General features: G+C 38.3%; 2 protein-coding genes across 5 annotated transcripts; one reads left to right on the top strand and one right to left on the bottom strand.

Moving 5' to 3' along the window:
* Positions 1–269: 269 nt before the first annotated feature.
* On the bottom strand, positions 270–14,439 carry LOC127428417 (PWWP domain-containing protein 2A-like). 3 transcript variants are annotated; one of them, XM_051676767.1, is made up of 3 exons: positions 13,127–14,439; positions 3,710–5,648; positions 270–405 (listed from the first exon to the last, which is right to left on the bottom strand). In XM_051676767.1, the coding sequence occupies exons 1-2, from the start codon at positions 14,212–14,214 to the stop codon at positions 3,728–3,730; spliced, it is 3,009 nt and encodes a 1,002-aa protein (XP_051532727.1). In that variant the 5' UTR covers positions 14,215–14,439; the 3' UTR covers positions 270–405; positions 3,710–3,727. The 3 variants fall into 3 exon arrangements, with proteins under 3 accessions (XP_051532727.1, XP_051532726.1, XP_051532728.1); XM_051676766.1 differs by lacking the exon at positions 270–405 and having other exon boundaries at positions 1,612–5,648; positions 13,127–14,438; XM_051676768.1 differs by lacking the exons at positions 270–405; positions 13,127–14,439 and adding an exon at positions 11,142–11,167 and having other exon boundaries at positions 1,612–5,648.
* Positions 435–26,012, top strand: LOC127428429 (gastrotropin-like). 2 transcript variants are annotated; one of them, XM_051676790.1, is made up of 5 exons: positions 435–3,059; positions 23,821–23,904; positions 25,164–25,339; positions 25,705–25,794; positions 25,883–26,012. In XM_051676790.1, exons 2-5 carry the CDS (start codon positions 23,838–23,840, stop codon positions 25,943–25,945), a joined length of 396 nt encoding a protein of 131 aa, XP_051532750.1. In that variant the 5' UTR covers positions 435–3,059; positions 23,821–23,837; the 3' UTR covers positions 25,946–26,012. The 2 variants fall into 2 exon arrangements, with proteins under 2 accessions (XP_051532750.1, XP_051532751.1); XM_051676791.1 differs by lacking the exon at positions 435–3,059 and adding an exon at positions 14,704–15,910.
* The last annotated feature ends 1,446 nt before the right edge of the window (positions 26,013–27,458 follow it).

The raw sequence follows: 27,458 nt of genomic DNA, 5'->3' as shown, positions 1-27,458 counted from the left end.
AGACATCTTAATTTTTTTTTTTTTTATTATTATTTTTTATTTCAAGCAAACACTTAAAACCCCTGCAATAACTCTGCCCTACTGCCACCTGGATCCCATAATGGCCAGAACTTCCCTGTGCTGTTTAGTATTTGCAGGTGTCCTTTTCAAACATGCTTTCAACATGAGTGCCTGCTAAAAGAAAAATCTGGTTTTGAAAAAATAATTTCAGCATCATTGATTGGGCAATAGGTGGAAAGTCTGCAATTCACTATTATAAATATATAATTCTTTTCTTAAATAAAAATAATTTCTCCATTACACCTGTCTCTCCAACTGTGGACGGCTCTTCCCGTATTACTGTCTCTTGACCAATGGCAGTGCTCTGGGCAACAGACCAATCAGCAGCCCTTCAGCGTTGCAGCACTAGAAAAAGAAAACAGCATGTAATTGGTATGATTTTGTCCCTCATACAAAATTGCTTTTTTATATATATAAAAAGGAGCTAAAAGCTTGTTAGATGTTCCAAGGCCTTAAATAACTGATTTGGGAGACATCATGGAAAAATTACTGTCCCCTTTGATAAAAACTATTAGCCACATCTTCAAGTGTTTATTTGCTTCTCAGAAATTGCTTAGTTTCAGTATACTAATAGCTAACGAACAAATGAGAAAATCAACATCTTGCCACTAATTATGTGCATTGTAATGTGTACCATGGAGAACTACTGCACCTAAAAATATCTACATAATTATGTTTCTTTACTGAACATCTGCCACTCTCAAAAAGTTGGTTACCTCAAGCAATGAAGTTGAGGCATACCTAAACATATTTTGACTTTCATAATACAATAAAAATAAGAAAAAATACTTTGCTCTCTGCTCTAAAACATAAGGTTAACTAATTTTCATATTCTCAAATTTATGTTTGGACATTCTGGGGTGTAAGGATGTATATTTACCATATGGATGAACTCCTGCTCCTTAAATAACATTTTAGACCAAATACATTTTGTTTTACAATTTCTTGTATATTGTTTATTTACGTTGAAAGGTATATCAGTCCTTATATGAACCTATATTTAGTCTCACTTTGGATAAAAGTCTAACTTGACTTTATGCCAAAAAAAATTTCCCACTACTTGTATCTAATATTGTCAAGACCATGTGGACACTGACAGCATGCAAAGAAACTTGTGCAATCGAGACCCACTGAAATGACAAATCACTATGAAACTATTTACAATTATCCTGAGCCTAATAACATTATAATTTACTACTTGTGCAGTAAAAAAAAAAAGATATTGGCGCATTTTTTCTCATCTGTTTGCAGGTATGAAAATCTGTCTTTAGGCATTTGGTTAACTGAGAAATTAAAGAATATATATCCACAAAAACACACTTGTCAGATTTTCTTATTGAAAATTTAATTTCAGAAATCTTCATATCTTCATATTTGACAGTGGGATTGAAAAAGTCATGGAAAAACAGCTTTCCCACAACAGAGCTTAGCAATTCTACACCTGATATCAATTTATTTCAATGGTGGCCTGAACCAATTGGACTTGACAACTCTGGAGAGAGAAATACTAGCGGAAGGAAAAATAAAAAAAATAATGACGACTAAGTAAAATTCTTGAAGTTCACAGTTTATTTATATACTCTTAAAACATCAGAAAACATGTACACAATATCTTCAACTGTTACTTTTTTTTCAATGGTTTTACAGCATTCTCTGACCTGCAAACAGATAGAAATAATAAAAGTAAAAAATAAGATGCTGAAATTAAGCAAAGCCAACCACCAAATTAAACACCATTATTACTCCTCCGTCAGTCAGTGTGGTCTACCAAGCATTCTTTTTTTTTTTTTTTCTTCCTCAAGCCATTGATCTCTACCTGCTAAGTAATATGTGGAAAGACTAGGCTATCTTACAGTATGTCCCTTCTTGGGTGTGTACATATAACTGAACAATTTAAGATGCTAATGGGTATGCAATGCAAGGACATAACCATGTTTACAGATAAGAACAAAAAATAAAAATAAAAAAAATGCTCATCCACACTAATAAAATCGTTTGTTCTCAGCATTGAAATAAGAGTCAGAACATTTTTCTTCCAATTAATCAGGCAACATTAATTTTTTAACACTTTACATACAAATGTGTACTCCAGACCTTCAGCCCTATTATGCAAATAGTGAAATAACAGAAAATAAAGTTCAGGCACAACAAATAAATTTAAAACAATAATCCTTAGCAAAACATTTTAGCTGAGAGACAATGAATACTGGAAACAGTATAATCACTGAACAACTAAACCAGCCAAAGGCTTGACCGATAATTATGATGAACATATTCACATGACTCATTCACAACTGCTGCCTTGTGCTCTAACGCCCCACTTTTGCAGCGGGACACCACAGCCGACAAATGTTTTCATTTATGAATTTATTTGAACTCATAATATACGATTTCGGAATTCCACTGCAGCTACATAAATAATTAGAGTTTGTTTCTTGATGTGATAAGCCTAAATTGGATAAACATATGGTGCCATCAAATAAATGCTCATTTAAAACACATATGCACTCCCAAATCCATGCAAAAACCAAGTCAGGGGAGGCTGGTGGGTTGGCTGAACAACAGGAACATTTTTGCGAAAATTAGACATACATATAAAACAGTCTAATACACAAACATACACCAGCGGGGCGGGGGGGGGGGGGGTTCTGTAAGACAGCAAACCAAGTGGAGGAAAAGAACAAGAAGCTGTGAAGAGGGCAAATAGATTAGGGAAGAATGAGCTCGGGGAGCAGATGTTGTAGCTGCGAGTGGTGGGGAAAGACACACAGATAGGCTGGCAGGTTTCTCCGTGTCTGAGGTTGTACTCTCTGTGTTTACAGAGTCCCTGTGCTCTCCTCACAGTGGCACTTGAGGTGACTTCGGTCTAAAGGCTCCTCCCATATAACACCAGCTCAACTGCCTGCAAAGCCACGGCTGGCCAAGAGCCACACCTAGATCAACAGCCGTCTGCTCAGATCACTGGACTTGGATTAGTTGTCTCAGAGCATATGAGAAAGGTCAGCACCAATTAAGCCATTTTTTCTACCTGAGCGAGACACTGAACTCAATAGGGCCATCTTTTACATTTACACCAACTTCCATGTTAAAAGAAACAAAATGTAGGTCATATAATTATAGGGAGATTAGACAGAGGCTCCAAATTCTATAGAACACTGAAGAAATGCAGCAGGGATGCTCTGACACTGTGAACCTATAACACTTTCTCTTAACATCCTAATGGCAGAATTAACTGTGTTAAGTTAGATAAAAATATTCTCCTGTGTTCACTCTTCCCCCTTGTGGAACTTTCAGATTCTGATACTACATAGCTGGACAACAATTTCAAGGCAATCTTAAAGCAAGGGAACTTATAAACCCATAAAACTTTTTTCTAAAATTATGCTATCAGGTTTCAGTATAATAATTGTAAGATGATATGCTATGATCAAAAGGATGGTTACATAGAGATGAACATCCGATACTCAACATGACAACCGTTTCCTTTCAGTTAATCAATTCTATCCCCTTCTTTTGCCTTTAACAAAAATAAATTAGTCCTGGTTGCCTGGCTTAAGCTTTCTGGGTTTAACTCTGGAAGCTGACTGAGTACAGCAAAGTTTGAGAGGTTTCAGAAGGGGTACGGGGCCAACTCGCCTGTTTTGCCTACCTTACCACGTCCATCACCTCACGTCTCAAACTGAGTTAGCAAGGCGCGAACCTCGGGAGTGAGCTGCTTGGCAGCCTTGGCGGCTTCTGTGATGGCTTTACGATACAGGCCCTTTCTCTTCTTGTCAAAGCGAGACTGGAAGTTTTCTAGGAAGGGGGCAAGTTGACTAATTGCCAGAAAGGAAGTAGTGGGCGACCCAAACCAGGAGACTCGGACCTCCTGCCTGACTAAGAGCCCATTATCTTTGCGACTCACTGTGATGGCTAGGATGCGTGCGGGCCACCAGGGGAAGCCAAGTATTTTGGCCCAAACAATGTCCCCTACGCAAATTGTCCAGCCATCCAGGGCAACGCACTTTGAGACGTTTTTGGAAAAGACTGTGGCTTTGAGGGATTTATTGCGCTTTTTGTCATCCTTAGGAGCAGAGGGAGAGGCAGAGGCAAAAGCGGAGGATGTGCCAGGGGCAGGGGCCGATCGCAAATCACCGGGAGGGGGGAATTCAAAAGTTTCGGTAGAGCTACACTCAGAGTTTGAAGATTTTAAGTCATCTGCACTATCGATGCTGCAGATGGAGGTACTAGAGGAGTCAGGCTGGCTTGAGTTAAGGGTCATGTAGACCACTAGGTTGCCAGCCTTGCTCCCACGCGTCTCCCGCTTTTCCTCCCGCCCCTCCTGTTCCTCTGGCTCAGCCTGGGGTTCCCTGTTTTCCGGGGCTGGGAGGGGTTGCGGTTGAGACTCAGGTTGGGCCTGGCTCAGCAGGGACTCAAGCACTCTGTCTGGCCCCTGGGGCTCTACAGTGGTAGCGGCTTGGCTTGCAGAGCAGGAGGAGGAGGAGGAGGAGCGTGTGGAGGTGCAGCGGGGCGTAGCTGGTTTAGGCAGCACTAAACGGCCCCCTCCCGGCACTTTCTCCAAGCAAGGTGGCTTACATGAAGAAGAATCGTTCTCTTCGTTACGATACCTTTGGGGCTTGATGCGCATCCTGGGTGGCAGGGGATTGGAACCTGGACCTCCTCCACTGATCTGCTGTAGACGTCTGGTAAAGTGGACCTTCTGGTGGGCTTCCTGGAGAGCAGCGGACCTGGTCATGGCCTTAGAGTTCCCACTGCTGCCAGTGACTGTCTCTCTCTGCCTTCTCTGATCCTTGGCCATCTTTAGCACCTCTCGTGCTTTGGAGTGGTCAACATTTTTGCTCTGAAGCACTTTTTTGGCATTGAGCTGCACTCGGGCATTGGCCGAGGAAGATGTTGTATTGGACACTCCCTTCACCACTTTGTTCCCTGCAGCTGCACCTTTGACCTGACTGTGGCCCAGAGTGGAGGACTGTCGCTTAGGCCCATCAGTACCACGGCTCTTCTCATCAGAGCGTAGGTCACTACGGGGCCGCTTACTAGCGGCTGCCGTTGTATTGTCATTGCGCCGTCTTTTAGGATCATCACTCCGGAAGTCCGAGATGGGGCCTCTGCGGGTCTCACGCTTGTCCCCTTGCACCACAGCCCCTTTACATTTATCACACAGAACTTGTCTTGGTCGGAGCTTGATGGCATTCATTATAGAAGTGGGCTCCTCTCTATACAGCCTTCGCTTGGGCCGCTTGATTTTGCGGGGTGGAGGCTGAGGTAACGACTGGTTGTAGGTGTCCCTGATGAACAACGGAGGTGGATAAGGGGCCCCCTCCTGAAACAAGGGAGGTGGTTTTGAGGTCCATGGGTGGGATTGAGGTTTGGGACAGGGCTGGGGCACTGCAGGAGCTTCAGCAGGGTCCTTCCGAGGGGCATCAGGAGCATTCACTGGGTCCTTAACTGGGGCATCAGTAGGTCCTTGAGCGACACCCTTATCTGTCTCCGCCTGGAATGCTTCCATCTTTAGCTGCATAGATTCTGGTTTGTCCTTGTACTCTCTCTTGGGGAACACAGTTATAGGAATTCCATAAGGTCCAAACCTGAGTTTGAGAGGATGAGAAGACAGAGATTAACATTAAACTGAACAGTAAAATGAGTTTGGGGTCTAATCCCTTTTTCCTTAAATCTAAACCTTAAAACTCCACAATACTAGAGTAAGCCTGCTAATATGCATCAACTAAATGCAGCACACAGATTTGTTTATTCAATCATACAGTAACTGAAGAGTTACTATGAGGTCTTAAGCACTAACTTCATGCTCCAGTCTCTCAGAAGACAGGAGCTAAAAGCAGGGTCTTGGGAAATCAAAGACTACAGATGGATAAACCACCTTATGCAACTGGGAAAATATGCAAAATTCATGAACACATTGTGAAGCAGGAAGATGTGCAGACTTTAAAGTAGGAGATCAGATTATTTTTTCTGAAACAATAATACAACCCCATAGAAAAAAGATTCTGATAGGATAAAATGCCCCTTTAGAGTACTCACTGTCTTCAACTATGTTTAAGTTTTAGTTGATCAAATTTCGGTTAGTTTTTCGGTAGTTTTTTGTAAGCAACAGGATATATCTATTAAAAGAAAAAAATGGGAAGGCTAAAAAAAGAAAAAGAAACAATCACAGCTTTGTCTAAAAGCTGATCTTACTGCCCAAAAATCTGATTTGAGAAGCAAAATGCAATGCAGCAAAACTGCTGACAAAACGGTACACTGCAATGTCCTTGGATGTCGAAAACACAGACTTAGACCTGACAGAACCATTATCTGAGGCAATCATTCTGTTCAGTTTTCAGTGCTTAGCGTGGGCCTAGAACTTAAAAAATAACAAATTATAATAGCTGATTCTACCAGGAAAAAAAGAAATAATCATGCCGCGAATTTTGGAAATAAAATGAATATGTGAAATGGACACTTTTGTGTGTGTGCAACAGATATATTGTCCCTGAAAAAAAAAAAGTGTGTTTGATTCTGTGATCTGTTAAATGTCAAAGGAATATGCATCAGCCATTGCAGGTCAGTTACAGTGTTTCTGAAAAGTGTCATCAGACAATCATCCTGTGATGTGTCTCTCTCCAATTAGAAGTTTCAACCAGAGACTGGGAATGATCTTACATCGAAAAATGCAAATGAAGAAAGCCCTTCCATCTGAAGCTAAAAATAACCTGGACAGTATGACTGCTTTAAGTGTTTGACTTAAGTTACTGTACTGCGGCAATATCTCATCATTCACACAGGGAAAGTGGGACCTTCAGAGGGAAATTATTCCATGCCCCGGATATTAGCTGCTTTTAACCAATTATAGGATGAAGATCCATCTATCCATCTGTCGCCATGGCCATATCTCTGTCACCACTCCAAAACATGGGCAATTACTTTGACGCCATAAAAGACAGAAGAAATTTCCATTTCTGAAGAGAAGTTGTTTTAATTTTTCCCCTGCACTCTCACAGATGGTCCTACTCACAGGGAGCATGAAATTAGCTGAGCTGGTGACACATTTTCTTTTAATAACATATTTCTGCCTCTGCTTTAGATGCTGAGCTGGAAGATGTTTTATCATTAACATGTGTGACGAGGAGGAGGGCGAGGCTGGGCTGCGAGGACACACGGCCGGCCCTGAATCGGGCTAATCGGCCAGGAGGGTGATAAAGACGAGCGGGAGGCGCCAGTTCGGGAGAGAAAGAGACACACACGCGGCCGTTGTCTGTTTGTTTATGTTTTGTTTACATTTATTTATACCATTAATACTTTATGTTGACTGCTCAGCTGGTTCCCCCTCCTCCTTGCCCTTCCTTTAAAGGAATAGTTCACCCAAAAATTTAAATTTGCTGATAATTTACTCACCCTCAGGCCCTCCAAGATGTATCTGAGTTTCTTTCTTCATCAAAACAGAATTTAAGATTTTTAGGATTTCATTTCAGGCCTCCTCCTTTAAACAATGCAAGTGAATGTACTCCATTTTTTGACGGTCCAAAATGCATATTTAGGGTGCATCAAAATAATCCACACGACTACAGTCGACAAATAAATTTCTTCTGAATGCAAACGATTGATTATTTTTAGAAATAAAACAATACTTATATACTTTTTAACTACAAATGTTCCCTTCCGTACATCTCTGTGACGTGCGCTCACGAGAGGGATGACGTAAGCACGTTGGTGTGGTCACGTGGAGGAGGCAGGAAGCGCGTCACTGTTTACAAGAGAGACTTGCACAGACCAAGCGCCGTTCACAAACCAAAACAGTCCAAAACAATAATAAAAAATAATTTCCAATTAATAAAAAATAAAAACAATGTAAACAATGACTCATCTCAATACATCTTGGATGGCCTGAGGATGAGTAAATTATCAGCAGATTTTCATTTTTGGGTGAACTATTCCTTTAACTGTTACAACATGTTACACACAAATGCCAATGTTGGGGGTCTTTAAGAAAACATTATGGGTTAAATACAATTTTAGCTTTATTGATTACCAGAGGGAAAAAGAAATTACTCATTCCTCAGATTTTAAAAGTAAAAAACATGTACAGAGATGCACTTACAATGTTGAACACTGTGCACATTTCCCATAGACCCACATTGTAAGTGCATATCTGTTAACGTTTGTTTGTTTGTTTGTTGAGGTATGAGTTGAAATTATTTTATATATAAATTATTTTTATGTATAAAAATAATTAAATTATTTTTATGTATAATAGACAGCATGCCACAGATGCTGTCATATGTCAGCAAAGATGGGCATCTTTGGGTCCTGCCTACAGGAAAATGTAATTACTACCACCAATCAAGAATCTGATGTGAAATTAGTTAATTGAATTTAGCCTAGTGCACACTAGGACTAAAGCTTGTCTCCTTTGATGTTCCGAGTTGGCGACTAGTCTGCGACGAGAAGTCTCAGATTCCACGACCGATGGTAGTGTAGTGCGCATTTCTGCAACATGCCCAGTCTAGTCGCAGACGCTACGACAGATTTCAAAGGCGTGATATCTAAACGTTTTCTCGTCAGGTGTGTGCACTGTCCCGACAAGCGGGAGATCGACAATGAGCAACAGCCAATGAAATACAGAGAGAACGCAAGAGGAGAGCAAGGAATTGAGAAGCAAGAGCCAAACAAAATAAAAGAACCCTACGTGCTGTCTCATAAATTTCAGCTGGGATTTTTTTTTTCCGTTCTGTGAAAATCAGTGCAACGAACCGGCAGGAGCCCTTCTTTCATGTTGTTGATGACATTTCCACAAATAAATGTTCCCATTGCTATGTGTGTGAGTTTGTGAATTAAATTCCAGATTGTATCTTTAAGATGCACTTTGGGTGGTGGTGCCTGGGTAGCTCAGTGGTAAAATACGCTGGCTACCACCCCTGGAGTTCGCTAGCTTGCTAGTTCAAATCCCAGGGTGTGCCGAGTGACTCCAGCCAGGTCTCCTAAGCAACCAAATTGGCCTGGTTGCTAGGGAGGGTAGAGTCACATGGGGTAAACTCCTCGTGGTCACTATAATGTGGTTCGTTCTCAGTAGGGCGTGTGGTGAGTTGCGCACTCAACAAGCCATGTGATAAGATGCGTGGGCTGACGGTCTCAGACACAGAGGCAACTGGGATTCGTCCTCCGCCACCCAGACTGAGGTGAATCACTACGCGACTTAAAAGCACACTGGGAATCGGGCATTCCAAACTGAGAGAAAAAAAAAAAAAAAAAAAAATGCACTTTGTGTGATCCGTTTGATCTGTTGCCAGTTACATGCGCATTTAAAAGAAATTAATCGTCTGAATGAACATTTTTAAAAAGCGAATGCATAGGGGGCCTGCGTAGCTCAGCGAGTAAATACGCTGACTACCACACCTGGTGTCGCGAGTTCAAATCCAGGGTGTGCTGAGTCATTTCAGCCAGGTCTCCTAAGCAACCAAATTGGCCTGGTTGCTAGGGAGGGTAGTGTCACATGGGGTAACCTCCTCGTGGTCGCTATAATGTGGTTCTCGCTCTCGGTGAGACACGTGGCGAGTTGTGCGTGGATGCCGCGGAGAATAGCGTGAAGCCTCCACACGCGCTATATCTCTGCGGTAATGCGCTCAACAAGCCATGTGATAAGATGCGCAGGTTGACGGTCTCAGACACAGAGGCAACTGGGATTTGTCCTCCGCCACCCGGATTGAGGCGAGTCATTACGTCACCATTAGAACTTAAGAGCGCATTGGGAATTCCAAATTGGGGAGAAAAAAATAATGCATATACACTACTGGATAAAAGTTTGAAACACTTGACTGAAATGTGCCACCATTTTACTTTATTTAATTATAAAACTAAAATTTAATTTAAAAAAAAAAAAATTTTTGGAAATTGATGCCAATAAGTGCCCAACATAGATGGGAACTCCTTCAATACTGTTTAAAAAGCATCCCAGGGTGACACTTCAAGAAGTTGGTTGAGAAAATGTCAACAGTACATGTCTGCAAATTCTAGGCAAAGGGTGACTACTTTGAAGATGCTAAAATATAACACAGTTTTGATTTATTTTGGATTTTGTTTAGTCACAATATAATTCCCATTGTTCCATTTGTTATTCCATAGTTTTGATGACTGTACGATTATTCTAAAATGTGAAAAAATAAAAAAGCAATTATAATATGAGTAAGTGTTTCATACATTTTGACCGGTAGTGTACATGCACAAGAACTTCACAGATCTTCCTTAGTATGCCTGATATCAACATGCACTGACAGAGATGAGAAGCACACACATCAGGTAATTCACTCAAATTACTTTAGATGTTAAATTCTGCTCTAAACATCACGTTTGTGCTCATATTAAATTCAGGTATAATTAAGAAATGGTGCTCCGGTTTATAGCTCTCTTTTTATTTCAAATTTTTGCACTTTATTATCATGCAGTAATACACAAACATAATTATTGATGTATTCCATCATGAAATGAGAGATTTTTCCCTTGAAATACGAATACAAGTGGTCAAAAGAGGCTAGATCTACTTGTGATCAGATCAGCCAAAATGCATCTTCAATATGCGGTGTAAAAGCAGGGTTTTAGTCAGGACAAATGCTCGTGTAGTTGATACACCCAGCTGTGTAGTGTGTGCGCCACCTCAACCAAAAACAAAAAGGGTTTGAGTCTTTAATTGGGCACAGGGTGTCAACTGCAAATAGTGTAGTGCGCTTGGCATTATATGGGAAATTATCCCTCTAAAAGCATTTTTTTTTAGCAGATGCAATAATCAGTTCACAACAATGTTGTTGCACAGGCTCATCTGGACACATTCCTTCCAAAAATATATCACGAGAATGTTTCGTATTGTTGACAAAGTGAGAAGAGAACTGAGAGACCGGAGATCACAGCTATGGGCCGCATGGATGGCACTTTAAATTATGCTCAACTATGATTCATTACTGACACAGAGAGAAAATGTGTGAAAGAGGGTGATGATGAGACAGAGAGACCGTGTGAGAAATTTGTGGGGGGTGTTGGGTGATAATCATCAGCATAACACTGTTTTTCCCTTGTTATGATAATGTACAACCTACCTAGTTATCATAAGTCTTGTCATGAAAAGTCAAGCAGCGTGTCCTGCAGTGTGACATGGTAAACAGTTTTTCTTTTTCATGCAGTTTTGGTAATAAAATTACATATTAATTGAGAGACTACATTGAATATTTGTACATTAAAAAATTAACTTGTCACAACTGGACTATTTAAATGAACTGGATAAACAAACTAAATGGTGATAAAATGGTTAAATCTTCATATAAAAGTGTATATATGAACTTAAGTATGTATATACAGTATATGTAAAAAAAAAAAAAAAAAATCTTGGTTGAATTGAATAAATGTGTTATTTTTCAATATCTGACCCATATATACTTGTCCTCCACATTCCACAATCCAGAGTTAAACAATAAAAGGGAGAGTTCACCAAAAATGAAATTCTCTCATTTGCTCACCCTCATGCCATCCCAGATGAGTATGACTTACTTTCTTCTGCTGAACACAAAGATATTTAGAAGAATATTTCAGCTCTGAAGCTCTAAAAAGCATATAAAGGCAGTGTAATCCACACGACTCCAATGGTTTAATCTATAACTTCTGAAGCGATATGATAGGTGTGGATGAGCAACAGATCAATATTTAAGTCCTTTTTTTACTATAAATATTTCTCCATGTCCAGTAGGTGGCGATATGCACAAAGAATACAAATCGCCAAAAACAAAAGAAGAATGTGAAAGTGGAGTTTGATAGTAATGCTGCCTTCATATGCTATAGGAATAATCCTACTTCTCACTTCTGAAGTGGTAACTATGAGTATGTTGCGTTAAAGTGCTTTGTTGTTGGAAAAAATGTTCATTCATAGATATTTCTTAAGGAACTTTTATTATGACCTCATTAAATATATTACTCAGCTTGCGGACGATAATGGAATTTTGGTCAAATACAAGCTATTTTTACAGTATAAAAATGTACGACATGCGTGAAATGGTTGCTGATATACATAAATGAATATGACCGAAACGGTAAGTGCTAACAATTAGTTGTATTTAGAAAAATTAATAAAACCTGTCATTCACTACAGAAACCGTACTCTCCTCCACCATGTTGAAAAGTTTACGACTCCTCCCATCTCGGAAACTCGGGTATCAAAATTATCTCCGAATTTCAAAGTAATAATTACGACTTGAGGGGTTGTTCATGTGCAACTTCCAAGTGGGAAACTCATATTTAGGATAATTCCGATAACACGTGAAGGCAGCATAAAAAGGACTTAAATATTGATCGGTTTCTCACCCACATCTGTCATATCACTTCTGAAGACATGGATTTAAACACTGGAGCCTTAAGGATTACTTTTATGCTGCCTTTATCTGCTTTTTGGAGCTTCAAAGTTCTGGTCACCTTTCACTTCTATTGTATGGACCTTCAGAGCTGAAATAATCTTATAAAAATCTTCATTTGAGTTCAGCAGAAGAAAGAAAGTCATACACATCTGGGATGGCATGAGGGTGAGGAAATGATGAGAGAAGTTAGATTTTAGGGTGAACTAAGCCTTTAAAGGAACAGTTCACACAAAAAATTTAATTCTAGAATTTATTCACTATCAGGCTGTTCCAAAACAGTATGACCTTCATTTCTTCCAAGGAACACTAAAGGAGATGTTAGGCAGAATGTTAGCCTCAGTCACCATTCACTTTCATTGCCTCTTTTTCCATACAATGAAGGTGAATGGTGACTGAGTCTAAAATTTACCTAACATATTTTGTGCTCCAGAGAAAAAAGAAAGTCATATGGGTTTAGACCTGCATGAGGCTTATAAATGTTGACAATTCTGAGCTATAAAAAAAAAACTACAGAGATACTATATATACGTAATGTACAATAAAAGTAAATATAATTAATAAACTAAGGTGTAAGACCTTATGGTAGGAAAGATGCTCCTGATAAAGAGTAAAGTCCTCAAGCAATGCCAACATCATTGTGACAACTATGATTTTATTTTACGCATACAGTCTAAAGTTACCTTTTAGAAAGGTCCATGAGCACCCCGGAGAAGATCTTCTCGCCCAAGCGAAACGACACCACAAGCGCATCATCGATGATGTGATCCAGTGAGACTCGAACCTCTGACCCGAGCACCAGACGGTCCACCGTGTTCGGCTCAGAACACGGAGCCGGGGGTTTCGTCTCTGACTCCTCTGTCCTTTCGAGTTCACTGAGGTCCGTTTGCTGAAGAGGAGGATGCGAGTGCACCTCCTCCGGTTCTGAAGATGAGATGAGCAACTGATCCACCACTGCTGGAAGTTCAGTTGAGTCCTTACTGGAGACAGTTGAAAAGTCACTAATGCAGCTCTGTCCCACCGATTCTCCCAGCGAGGTTTCCTCCGCGTTGGACAGAGAGTCCAGATGATCAGACGGGTGAGGCATGTCGTGGAAGGCATCCTCGTGAGCTTTGAGTTCGGATGCGGGAGCATCATTTGCAGGTTCGGGCTCCAGGTCCGGCTGCGTGAAGCCTATCAGTTCACACTCTAAGTCAGTAGGATGTGTTAATTCGGGATTCGAGTCATATTCGACAGTCGGTTCGGCCGGCTCGGCAAGGGACAGTCCTGGCTCAGGTTCCGACGGATGAACGGGCAGGGAATGCAAGAAGACCACGGAGGGCTGAGAGTCGGGGAGAAGGCAGGGGCTGCTTTCGAAAGGACTGACCTCGTTTACAGCCTCTACCTTGGGCGAGAAGGGCTCTTTCAAGCGCTCCCCGTACTCAGAAACGCTTGTATATCTGTAGTCCGTAAGCACGGGCTGTTCGGTTGCATCCACGCACACCCAGGAACCCACCGTTTCGGTGCGCTCACCGTCCGCATGGGCAGCGAGGGCTTTTCGCGCGGCTTGAAGGTCCGGCCTTCTGATTTCCATTTGGACCTGGCTGCATTCCTGAACTGCATCCACATCCGTGGGTTGATGACAAAGCTCCATTTCCGGGGCGAAGTCCTGCGTTGAGTGGGCCTCTAGGTCGGCCACATGCTCTCCTGGTTCGGGCTCGTATTCCAGCCCGTCCCCCGCTGTTGTTGATGCCGCAGCAGCAGCTCCTGGCTCCGCAGCCACGGCCGCCATTTTCTTTCCGCTTTGAAACTAGTACTCGGCCCTCTCCCTATGATAAGATTTAAGCCCGCCCATCTACAACTACTGACACTTTCCATTGGTTATTTTTTCGGCAGGTTGTCATTGATTGGATCAGCTTCTTGCCATTCATAGGAAATCCTTGGAAACGTATATTGTGATTGGCTTCTATTATGTCAGTATACTTTGCTCAGCACAACTCAACTTTGGCGCCACCAGGGGCGATGTTGAGTTGTGTTTTTATGTCAATGTCAGTTGGTGTGGTCCGTTTTTTGTGTTCTCAGCATTGTTACTGCCAACATGAAGAATAAATCTACAATAAAATGCCATCCAAGTTAGCAAGTTTATACATTACTGGGAGCCCTTCTTGCCAAGGTGGAGGCTGCAAACAAGGGGTGTGTCTCAATCAGCTCCCTAGCTCCCTATGTTGTGAATCAGTACATCATGAACGTCACGAATTAGGGCACTGGCAAGGGTGTTCATCCACTGAAGTGCAGCTGTTATTAATCAGCACAATCGTTGTATATATTACACTATCGTTCACTTTCGTTGAAGATATTCAAATGCACAGTGTTATTATAACAGATAAATGACATAAAGAAATACAAATGTAAAGGAGTTGTTCTTTTAACAACTCTAATTTTTAAATGATTGCTCTCTTTCATTGTGGATGACAGACAAACAACATCTCTTTTAAAGAGAAAATAAGGCTTTGACATCATATATTTTAACTTATGCCCATCTTCTAACGACTTGAGAGACTTCAGAAGAGATGACAACGTTTCCGGCAAGGGATCATAGTGAGCAACAATGCTCCCTTGTTTTTTACAGTGCATTGTGGGATTTTTTAGGGAGCGAACATTTCAGTGCACTGGAACTACTGAACTAGGGAACTGATTGAGATGCACCCAAGGTCTATAATACAATAAATAACCAAAAAGCCCAGCTGGAATGAAAACAATCAAGTAAAATGGTTTCAGAGATTCCCACAAAGAATTTGACTCTCTTCTACTCAAAATGCATCATGTAGTCTATTATTAACAATTTTTTGAAGAGGATTCAGCATGGGTTCCCTCCGGATTTTCCTATGTGCTTTTATAACGAGATTTTTCAACTTATGAGTAAAATAAGGCCTGTGGTAAACATTACTTGATGATACGTGGACTAAAACAAATTACACACAGTCATACCTCAAATGTGAATTTTGAAGCTGTATTGAATTGCATACTTAAAAAAAAAAAAAAAAAACCATGGTGGCTTCCAAATTCATGTTTGAGCAGGGGCATGTCCAGATTGGGGGCATGGGGTGGCCCTGGTCCCCCCTAGAATTTGATTGGCCACCCCAGATGCCACCCCAAATTCTAAACTGAAACGTTGGAGGCAGGCCTTCAATAAAAAGAGTAGAACCTCGTATAAATAACCCTCAGTTATTTACAGCTTAGTTTTTAGTTGATTATATAAGTATAACATTAAAAGCCACAAGATGTGCGTTTTTACCGTTATTATTTCCCTTTTTAAATTATTTTAGTTATTTCACCTATCGGGACTTTTATTTTGAAGTGAGAGAGCAATCAGCACACTATACATAACAGTTAATGAGTCGCAGTGTAGATAAAGGAATTGTAAAGTGGAAATTTGTATATTTAGTTTTTTTGTTTTTCATCTAATACCTGGTCGATAAGGGCACAAGGTCAGTAATGTTTATTTTATGTGTTTATATTTTGTATACCTTTGTCTTCATGTCAGTTACATTGGTTTATGGTTAGTTTTATGTTGTTTATGTATAGATTTTGTGTTAAATATGTAATTGTTTTGTAAAATAGCCAATTGTGTTGTCTCATTGGTTTGTTTAAATTAATTTCCCTCTGCAAATACCCATACTATATTATTTGCATGTTTTAGCTCTTACAGTGTGTTGTGGTGTCAAAATATGTGGAAGGAATAAAAGGAAGACAATCACAAATATCAGTGAAAGAGAGCAAATTAGTTTTATTCAACCGGGCTGCTACACCTCGTTGGTTTAAATCCAAGCGTAAAGCAGTGTCAGGAAATGATAGTTATTCGAGTGGACTCGGGGAAACAATGCGTACAGTCATGTGAAATGAAATATGACTTGAACATGCACCTTAGATCTCGCTGCATGTCATATGATCCTCGAGACCGCAACATGACTAAATTGCACCTGTGAAAAGGGCTAGAGGAAATCAGGTGAGGGACCATTTCATTATAAACAATGGTTACATTCACTGCAAACACTGTACAATGTGACAAAAAAGCACTATGATCAGGGGCGTAGCTACATGGTGGCCATGGGTGGCCAATGCCACCCCTGATTGAAGCTTGGCCTCCCCTCTGGCCACCCCTGTTGTGCAAAGCACTTTTGACAACACTGACAGACAGGTGACTTTTTTCGCCGCTCTATGACGCAAACAGTCTTCGCTATTCAGGCTGAACAGCTGCGAACCGCCCACACGGCACAAACCTCTGTGTGTAGAGGTGTGACGTCATATAACGACCATTGCAGTGTTTGGGATCAAATTCCCGCCATATGTATTGTGGTCACGGATCCAAAAATAATAAGCATGAATCAAAAAATAATAAGTGCAAAAATAAATAAAAAGCGAAGATCAAAATAATAAGCACAGATCAAAAAATAACAAGCATGAATCAAAAATAATAATAATTAATATCACACATATACAGTGAAATTCTTTTTGACATGCAGGGTCAGCCATGATACAGCACCCCTGGAGCAGATAGGGTCAAGGGCCTTGCTCAAGGGCCCAACAGTGGCATCTTGGTGGTGCTGGGGCTTGAACCCCTGACCTTCTGATCAGTAATCCAGAGCTTTAACCACTGAGCCACCACTGCCCCCAAATATATACTTATTTAAAATATGCTGCAAAAAAACAAGATAAATATTAAAGCAAAGTCATCAGAATTGCAAACAAAATCATGTTTTTCTTGGTTATATTACTGTTTTTTGTGCTCTATGATAATTTTGCTCATATTTTCATTTTTTTTTTTTATGCTTACACTATTTTTCTTTACTTTTGTTTCCAAGTTCTGCACTTGATTTTCCAAAACTTGTGAATAGAGTTTCATGTAAATCAGGGGGCGTTTTACGTCCCAATTGGTCCACTAGTTCTTGATCGACAGCTCCTCCTCTAGCCAGTCATTGGAAGAAGGGAGGTGACATCACTTAAATGCAACTCCAACGGCTGCTGCTCAATATTATATTATTTGTGGTTGATAGATATGCTGCTTGTGTCTGTTTTGAGTATTTTCTGCCAGCTCTAGGAAACAATGTGTTGTCCGAGTAAGCCATTATCATAGTCCGTTAACAAATGTATCAAGTCAGCTGAATTTAGTTAGCAGAGTTTTAGTTTAGGCATTATTTAAAACTCCTTTGTGTGTAGGTTATTGGCTGCATATCTATTTAAAAAAAAACAAAAACAAAAAAAAAACAAGGCTGGGTTGGTGTGGATGTTTGATGCATGTTTTTACTAGCTGTACCAATGTAGTCACAAGTTCAGAACCCAACTTGATCCGTTTTTCCACTAAATAAAATCCAGATCCCGACACCAAGGCCTATTACAATACTGATGAATATAGAAATGCTTACATATAACTGGTCAATTGTTTTTTGTTTTTTTAATTATATAATAAATCTGAAAGGTGTGCATTACATGCACACTTTGGAGTTGGTCGTATGCCTGTAAGTCATTTGCTTCAAATGTTACTTAAGTTGTATACTCTATGTTATGGGAATGTTTGTAAATATTTTGGATATGTATGCTCCAGTGTTGCTGTATCTTTAGAGACGGTCCCTAAATTTGCGACTATATGTGAATAAAGAACATCCAACATCAAGCCAACTTTATTGCATTATTTATTGATATGGGGACGCTTGGTCACTTGTTTCTGATTTCACTGCAGTATCGTGGAAAAATAAACTACATGTTGCCGTGCCAACGATGCCAACGTAGGATCAGTACATACCGGCAAATTCAGCAACATGGAAAAGCAGATCAAGTTGGGTTCTGAACTCGTGACTACATTGGTCCAGCTAGTAAAAACATGCATCAAACATCCACACCAACCAAGCTTTGTTTTTTTAAGATATGCAGCCAATACATTTTTTCCTTCTTTTGTATAGCATTGGAAATAAATTGATAACTTTAAATTCCTTGTGTACATTTGTGATCTATAAATTCTGTAGAATTGACAGAATTTCTGTCTGTAGAATTTGCTTTTGGTACAGCATGTCACAGTAGTGAATTTTTTTGGCCACCCCAATAAAATCACTGGATCTTACCTGGCCACCCCTGAAAAAGAGTTTGGCTACACCCTTGACTACGATCATCCGTTACATTAGAGATCTGCGCGGGACTGTTTTTCCATACCGCTACCGCAAGTGTCTGTCCCGCACCTGAACTTTTCCGCTGAATTTTACTCCATGTTCACCCGTTCTCTGCCCGCAGTGATTTTCTTCTCGACCGCTCCCGTTCCCTCAACCCCACATTTGTTTTCCACATAGGGCGAAAGCCGTACAAATAGACAACAAGTGTACACAAAAACATTCAATTTTTCTGTTATTGCTATTATCAGATGACATGTGACATGATGGCCATCTGACTTGCTTGAGGTTGGTTTCTTAACACTAAATTGACCATTTGTCCGAGTTACACATCCTTTGATGCCACAGTGCTGTCAGGATATTTTCTGACCGCCCGCATCCATCCCATCGTGTCCACATATCATGGAATCACAATCCGCTCCTGCCTTCAACTCAGAAACGTAATCTTTGGGGTGTGTATAACATCAATGTGCGCATCGTAAGTATGTTCTTTTAAACATGCGGGATATCTAGTTTACTTAAAACTATCTGCCTCAAACAAAGTTAAAATAAAAAGATATAATGCCACATTGCCACAAAACTTGTAAACTTTAGGTTCTTTATCATAGTCATGTGTTGGAGTTAAAATTGAATTAATACACCTATCAATTTTTAATTAGCAGAAATTTGAGTCTTCATATAGCCTATATTCATTTCCTTTCATAATGTATTGCATTCAGTCCTAATTCATAGTATGTCTCTTAAACAAAATTATTATTTAAATGTTAAATTTTTTGGAGATCAGGAAAACAGTTTTAATATCAAATTAAGTAAGTTGTTTGTAAAGCATTGTTTAATTAAATAATCAAATTACCTTTGGCAGTCCAAATATATGGCTAAATTGAATAGCCAACACAAAACTGAAATCCATGCACATTCTTTATGTGTAGGCCTATGATAAGATTAAAAAATAACTTCAATATATTCTTTATTTACTCAAAATAAAACAATAGCTTACTTGATGGTATTACGTCACGCCATGGTAGCGGCATCTCTCCAACTCCAAAACTCCACAAAATTGTACAGAACTAACGTGTTCATATTAGCAGTGTCCATAACATTTCTGCAGTTTAAAGACACACTACATACATAAAAAATTATACTGAAAAAAAAAATACAAAATTACAAAATTAAATGTTATTTGGAGTCTTCTGTGTTTTGCAGTATTAACATTTAAAAACAATTAATTAATTATTTAGCTAAGTAACATTTGTCTATAAAGAAATCCTGAAAATATACATTTCTTATTAGTATTATTATTATTATTAATATCAGGGATTTTGAGTTACGCTTCATGCCACCCTTGAATAAGTCTGTGCCCCACATGGGCCACCCCATTCAAAAATGTCTGCACACGCCACTGTGTTTGAGGTGTGAAAGTGTGTAATTTATGTTGTTGAACAAAATGTCCATGTATCTTCAATTACCACAGACCTTATTTTACTCATAAGTTGAAAACCCACATTATAAAAACCCATAGGAAAATCCTGAGGGAACCCATGGTGAATTATCCTTCCAGGTTCACCAACAAATTGACATCACAGCTGAACAGCTCTATGACCTACCGACCATCAACACATTGACCTTTCACCTTTCCTCTCGCCTGATAATACTTTCATCATAGTAGGGAAATAAAAAGTGTTAGGAATCACTACAGTACATTAATATGTTTAGAAAAGAAACACAACAATAAAAGAAACTTTTCACTTGATGTATGATTTGTAGTCTCATTTAATAATTGTTTAAAAAAATATATTTTTTGTATTATTATTTTTTTATATACATTTATCTGATTCTGAGTAAAAACATGTAGCCAGTCAGATTTCTTTGTTGAAACAGTTTGTCGCCATATCATAATTTTTCAACATGACACGTTTATTGTCAAACCTTGAGAGACACTTTAAAGAAGAATGGCAGTATTATAAAAGTTTATGTTTCACTTTGGTTTACGTTCATTAAATCTTTCTCTGGGTGACTCAGTTGTGAAGGACACAGTTTAACGAGAGTTTCGCAATCGTACTATATACTGTTAGTGATTTATGCTCTTTTAAGAGCTATGACAACTTCACCCAAGTACCTGGATGTGTCATTCAGTATGTAAGGGGTTACCAGTTTGTTTGCTATGATAGCAACTTTACTACTCCATTCAACCAAGTGTTTAATATTTTCTGCAAAAAGTAAAGTTCATGTAAAAAAATGTGGGAAAAAATCAAGATCCATAATAACTTCAAGATTTCTGTCAGTTGTATTAAGTTCTTAAGTTCTTGTCATTTGCATGGATGACTGGTACAATTTAACTTTTAATTTCACAAACACTTGTGAAATAAATCTCTAAATCCAGACAAATGTCACACCGTTCCCTGTTCCCCAAGAACAAATGTGTGCTTTCTCAGGTCAGAGCTTGCAGCAAGCTCTAAAAGTACAAAAGTGAGATTGCTCTGTTCTGATTTTATCTCTCTTTAGCTTATCAGAGGCATGTGGTGATTTCAGAAGCTGAAATGTATCTATATACTGTATCTCAACATAAGACTTTAGGAAATAAAAATATATTATTTGCCCTCTGTGACTGGCATAGCAGGCAAGGAGGGGGAGTATGATGCAATGAAAGCTGTATATTCTGTGAGAAACTAGCAGAGGTGTATGTGCGGAAGGGCATTGGCCTATGGCACATGTTTCTGTCCTTTCTTAAAACTTCCAGACAAGACAGATTGTTTTACACAGACTTTTCTGACTGCAGCATTTTTATTTATTCATTTTTAGTTGCTTTTATGAGAATGTATGAGAGGCTTGGATAATCACCAGAGGAAAATACAGCATTATTGATGGTTGCTCTTGCAATACTAAGGAGTCTTAATGGAGTTCTTAGCTGTATTTCATTTAAGTATCAACTTTGTCTCATATGATGTTTTTTTTTAGGAGAAATTATTGCAGATAATTGTTGACATACAATAAAAATTAATGTGGATAATTTAGTCTTGGAAGAATTTGTAGAGACATTTTTGAATTGATACTGAAATCTCTTTTTGATTTCAGATTTTGGTGTCTTGGTAAACCTCAGCAAAGAAGTAGGAGACTCAAAGGGATAGTTCACCCAAAAATGAAAATTCTCTCATCATTTACTCAACTTCATGCCATCCTAGATGTGTATGACTTTCTTTCTTCTGCAGAACACAAACAAAGATTTTTAGAAGAATATTTTAGCCCTGTAGGTCCGTACAATGCAAGTGAATGGGGACCAAACTTTTGAAGTTCCAAAAGCACATAAAGGCAAAATTAGGCAATAGTAATCCATAAGACTCCAGTGGTTTAATCCATGTCTTCAGAAGAGATATGATAAGTGTGGGTGAGAAACAGATCAATATTTAAGTTTTTTTTTTTTTTTTTACTATAAATCTCCACTTTCACATTCTTCTTCTTTTGTTTTTGGCAATTGCATTCTTTGTGCATATTGCCACCTACTAGTTAGAGAGGAGAATTTAAAGTAAAAATTGATTTAAATATTGATCTGTTTCTCACCCACATCTATCATATCACTTCTGAAGATATATATTTAACCACTGGAGTCTTATGGATTACTTTTATGCTGCCTTTATGATTTTTGGAGCTTGAAAGTTCTGGTACCAATTCACTTTCATTGTATGGACCTACAGAGCTGAAATATTCTTCTAAAAATCTTTGTTTGTGTTCAGCAGAAAAAAGAAAGTCATACACATCTGGGATGGCATGATGGTGATTAAATGATGCAACAATTTACATTTTTAGGTGAACTATTCCTTAAAACAAAAGTCTCAGTTTGCTTTTCATTTCATTACACTCTAGGAGACAGAAATCAAGATAATAAAGAAATTTGTGATATTTCTCTCCTATGGGATAGGCTGATTTGTTTTCTTGTTTTGTGCTTCTTAGATAAAGGGCGAATTCAGGGTAAATAGGGGCTCTTTTTCATAATTTCATAATTTTCATAATTGAGAATAGATTGACTTAAATACACCCTATAAGAGCTCTGTATGAGTATGAATCAAAATCCAATGGAACATATTGCTCATGTCTGCAAAATTATCCTGTGTGTTCTGGCCCTCAGTTTGAGGTAGCGAGGTCAAGGCAGATGACCTTCTGTACTGCCAAGTATCAGGTCTAACTTGAGCACAGCTGCAGACTGCAGTCTATTCAGTGGGTTACATTAAAAGAGACTATAGCAGTCAAAAGGAAAATTCCTCTATGGTCTTAAATCTAAAACATTTTAAAGCATATAAAATATGATGCAAATATATATTCCAGATTAAAACCCAAGAAAAATTGTTATATTCACATGACTTTTGTTATTCTGCGTGGATCATTCATATATAATTTGTCATTTTAACATGATAAATTTATTGCCAACAAGTTTAAAATTATAAAGTTGAGGAATTAGTTATAAATAAAGTGCTTCACATACAGTAATTAAAAATAATAGTAAAAAGTAAAACATTCATGAACACAAAAGTAAATAAAAAAATACAAAAGTACACACTGCAGAATGAAATTATTACATTTTAGAATTTCTCAATTTGAACTGTTTTAAAGAATACACTACTATTTTTTTTTCTTGATTAGTTTATATAGACTATATTTTACTTGTAGCTAATGTTAAAGCTAAATTTATATTTCTAAGAAAACTAATATTCTTTGTTAAATGACCTTGTTTAAGGTCAAGTGTATGAGGTCATAACCAGGTTATATTGTTATAGTTTTAAACAAAAGCACCCTTTGCAAAGAGTTGCTCCATTACTCCCATTAATCATCTATTTGTCATTTATATTGGCCATTGAGATGACAGATGTTATTGACATCGTTTCCGTTGTTAAGCCACACTGTACACACATGTATACTGTACAAGCACTTCTGAGGGTCACTGCAAGTGACATTTATTGAAAGCGATTTTGAACAAAAATAATGTCACTCATTTTCGTTCACTGGCCAATGTACAGCAGCACATCAGTGGTACTCAGGTAATCAGCCGTACGGTCATCCACTTCATGACTTGCTCTTATGTGGTCCCATCGTAAAAGTTTATGGCATAGTTATGAAGATGGTGTGCCCACAATGTCATGAAAAAGAGGCAGAGTTAGGGCTACGAATAGAGTATATAAGCACAGAGAAATTCATCCATCAGTACCTTTCTCCAACCTCAACTCTCAGCTTGCTCTTCTCTCTCCACTCAGCAACCAACACCCAAACAATGGCTTTCGCCGGCAAGTGGGAAACTGAATCTCAGGATGGATACGATGAGTTCTGCAAACTGATTGGTAAGCCACTTGTCTTCAAACAGAATTTTTTTTTTTTTTTTTTTGTTGCACTGCTGGTATGCATGTTTGGCTCTACAGATGGTGGTAGCTAAGTGGCTAAAGTTCTGGGCCAATAATCAAAAAGTTACTGGTTAAAACCCCAGAATAGATGTTTCTCAAGCTGGAAAATTACTGCCCTGATCCATTATTTTTGTGCCATTGAGAAAAGTACTCTGTACTATAAACTGCATTGGACTAGACAATGTTTGCTTCATGACTAATGCATGCAGGTCTTCCAACATGTTCTGGTGCTTATGCATATCATTTGCAAGCATATTGTAAAGAACCAAAAGTCACATTTGTTGTTCTCTACAAACTATCAGCTGACATGCATAAGAATAAGTCTTAACCCTTGTGCGTCAATAAAAAAAAAGTTACTCAGAGGTCCTTAGAGGACAAAAATGTCCACATCAAAAAACTGCCATAACAATATTACATATTAATATTATTTTCCACTTTCAATGAGTACATTTTTCTTAACCAACATCAGTCCTGATCATAACTACCAAATATTCATTAATTTTCAGGAATTTAACCCTTTAAATGCCAGTTCGTTTACATAATGCCACTGTTGTTTTTTTATACACACACACAAATTTCTTCAATACACACATACAAAACACACTCTGACATCCATACCAACACACCCACACAATTTTAGCTGCATCATTTATTCAATTGGCCTGCAGTGCTCTATAATACAGCAAATAGAAAATAGGAAAAAAGCATGTATTTGCTCCATAGGCTAAACATGAGAAAAATGCCACCATCTGGTGGAAAATATTAAAACATTTAATTTTTGAAGCCAGGGCTCCGGAATGAAAGAATAATGTCATAGAATTCATGATTTTATGCTTTAATGGCACTGTGATCAAATATTGCAGTTTAATAGGTTTCAATGGGGACATTTCTGAGTAACTATTTTGTGTACACAGTGTATTATAGATTAAATATTATTGAAATATTAAAATTCCCCCCAAAATACACACCTTTGGCAAAATGTATGCCTTTGGCATTAACTCAGACAAAATGATTGAAAAAACAAAAAATGAAAAAGACAAAAATGTCCCAAAGGTCACACAAGGATTAAGCATTTATTGTTGCAAATCAGTGAGCTCAACCAAATGCTGGAACTGTGCATGGATTGTACAAGGCAAAGATCAACACTAAACAGTAAAAGCTGAGCTGCTTTAAACCTTGATTACTCTTGTCCACCTCAGGTATCCCTGATGATGTCATTGAGAAGGGTCGTGATTTCAAGCTTGTGACTGAGATCACCCAGAACGGAGATGAGTACACATGGATCCAGCACTACCCGAACAACCACACTGTGTGCAACAAATTCATCGTTGGCAAGGAGAGTGACATGGAGACAGTTGGTGGGAAAAAATTCAAGGTATAGAGTTCCTCCTACACAGCTGTGTCTGTATAACTCAAAGTTTTATGCTCTTTTGTCCCTGTGATTTCTCAGCAAGATGCTAAAAGTCATAGTTCACCCAACAATGAAACTTCTCTTACTCATTTACTCACTGTTCCAAACCTGTATGACTTGCTTTCAAAAAGAAATATTAGGCAGAACGTTAGGGACTGACAGTCTAAAGAAAGTCAAACTGGTTTGGAACAACATGAGGGTGAGTAAATGATGACAGAATTTTCATTGTTGAGTGAACTATTCCTTTGAATGCAAGTGTATGAACATTTACTATGTTCATACATGGATTCATTTGATGAATGTGAAAACCTATAATTGTGTGTTACCAGGGGACTGTCAACATGGAAGGGGGCAAGCTGGCCATAAGTTTCCCCAAGTACCACCACACATCTGAGATCAGTGGTGGAAAGCTGGTTGAGGTGAGTTTAAAAAAAATAAAAAATAACCTAAAATGAACTGAAATACCTGCAGTACAGTTTAAAACGCTACCCTTTCTCTGCTTTGCAGACCTCCACAGCAACAAGCGCTAAGGGTCCCGTTGTTTTTGTACGTACAAGTAAGAAGATCTAACTGCAACAAATGACAGTTCTGCTCTGTACAACCACTGACCTTAATAAAATGTGAGCTTAAATTACAAATGTCTCTGTATCGCTCCACTTCATCCTTCTAATGCATAATACATTTAATGATAAAATGATTATCCAATGGAATTGCATTGTCAAGAGGGCACATATTTAATCAAATTATAATTATTTTAAAATATTGCTGTCAGCATGGCTACCACTGGAGGGCAGTCAACCCTTAAATCCTTCTACATGTCAACAGGAGCCCTTCAGGCTGTTCTCTTTCGAAGACAAAACCATTTATTTTTGAATGCATATGGAGGACAACACAAATGATTACCAAAAAAAGAGTGTGGGGTTATTTTTCAAGATTAAGACTTGCTTTGATGCTTCATATGTAACAAATAAAACAGCAAATAAAAACAAAACAACAAATTAAATTAAACAAATAAAACAACAAATAAAATAAAATAAATAAATAGAACAAAACAGCAACTAAAACAAAATAAATAAAACAACAAATAAAAGAAAGAACAAATAAAAATGAACTAATAAAATAAAAAACAAATATAATTAAATTAAACAAATAAAATAACATATATGAAAACAACAAATATAAGAAAAAAGGTAACACTTTACAGGTTCCATTCCTTTTGTAAACATTAGTTAATGGATTAGGTATCATAAACTAACAATAAACAATATATTTTAGTTCATTTATTAATCTTTGTTATGTTAGTTAATAGAATTACAATTGTTCATTGTAAGTTTGTTATTTCATATGTGCATTAAATAATGTTAACAAATACAACTTTTGATTTTAAAAATGTGTATGTTGAAGTTAACATTAACTAAGATGAATAAATGCTTAATAAACATTGTTTATTGTTAATGTTAAATAATGTCATTAATAAATGGAACCTAATTTTAAAGTGTTACTGAGAAAACAAATAAAATTAAAAAAGCACCGTAAAAGCTGTAAATGTTGTAGCATGTTTAACCTTTAACTGATTGAAACACAGTAAATTAAGCCTAAATCTCACTATATGCAGACAATATGGACTAATGTTCATTTGGAGATGCAACATGAACAAAGAAGTACAATACCCTAAAACAGTAGTTGTATAAGGGTTTGTTTAGGTTCAGAGGTACTCTCTCCTGAAAATTAAGACAAAAATTGTCATCTCCTCCCCACTCCCTGCTTTGCAAACAAAGGTTGTGAAAATGATCCATTACCAAACTGTCCCTTTGCCAACCATCAACTCCCCCTCATCCAATCCGTGTCTCTTTTTCATCATCACCAGCTCAGACATGTGGCCCACCTCCCTGGGCCTGCCCATGTGCCCCCCACCAGGCTCCAGCACAAAGGGAGGGCCCCTGTCTCTGTCTGCTATCCACACAATCTCTTTAATTAAACAGATAAGAGGAGTCTCTCACTAAAACCCCTAATCTGGCAACAGTACAGCAAGCTCCACCCTGCTGAGTATGAAGTGGTAACATTTTTAAGACTTTATTAAAAA

This window comes from Myxocyprinus asiaticus, chromosome 38 (genome assembly GCF_019703515.2).
Source record: "Myxocyprinus asiaticus isolate MX2 ecotype Aquarium Trade chromosome 38, UBuf_Myxa_2, whole genome shotgun sequence".
In the NCBI taxonomy this organism is placed as follows: domain Eukaryota; kingdom Metazoa; phylum Chordata; class Actinopteri; order Cypriniformes; family Catostomidae; genus Myxocyprinus; species Myxocyprinus asiaticus.
Note: the sequence above shows the minus strand (reverse complement) of the source record. Positions and strands in the feature narration are given on the sequence as shown.

Coding starts and splice junctions, on each gene's coding strand:
- LOC127428417 (XM_051676767.1), bottom strand. CDS start 14,214: ATGGCGGCCGTGGCTGCGGAGCCAGGAGCTGCTGCTGCGGCATCAACA. Junction 5,649..13,126: donor CTCATGGACCTTTCTAAAAG/GTAACTTTAGAC, acceptor TCTCAAACTCAG/GTTTGGACCTTATGGAATTC.
- LOC127428429 (XM_051676790.1), top strand. CDS start 23,838: ATGGCTTTCGCCGGCAAGTGGGAAACTGAATCTCAGGATGGATACGAT. Junction 25,340..25,704: donor TTGGTGGGAAAAAATTCAAG/GTATAGAGTTCC, acceptor GTGTGTTACCAG/GGGACTGTCAACATGGAAGG. Junction 25,795..25,882: donor GTGGTGGAAAGCTGGTTGAG/GTGAGTTTAAAA, acceptor TCTGCTTTGCAG/ACCTCCACAGCAACAAGCGC.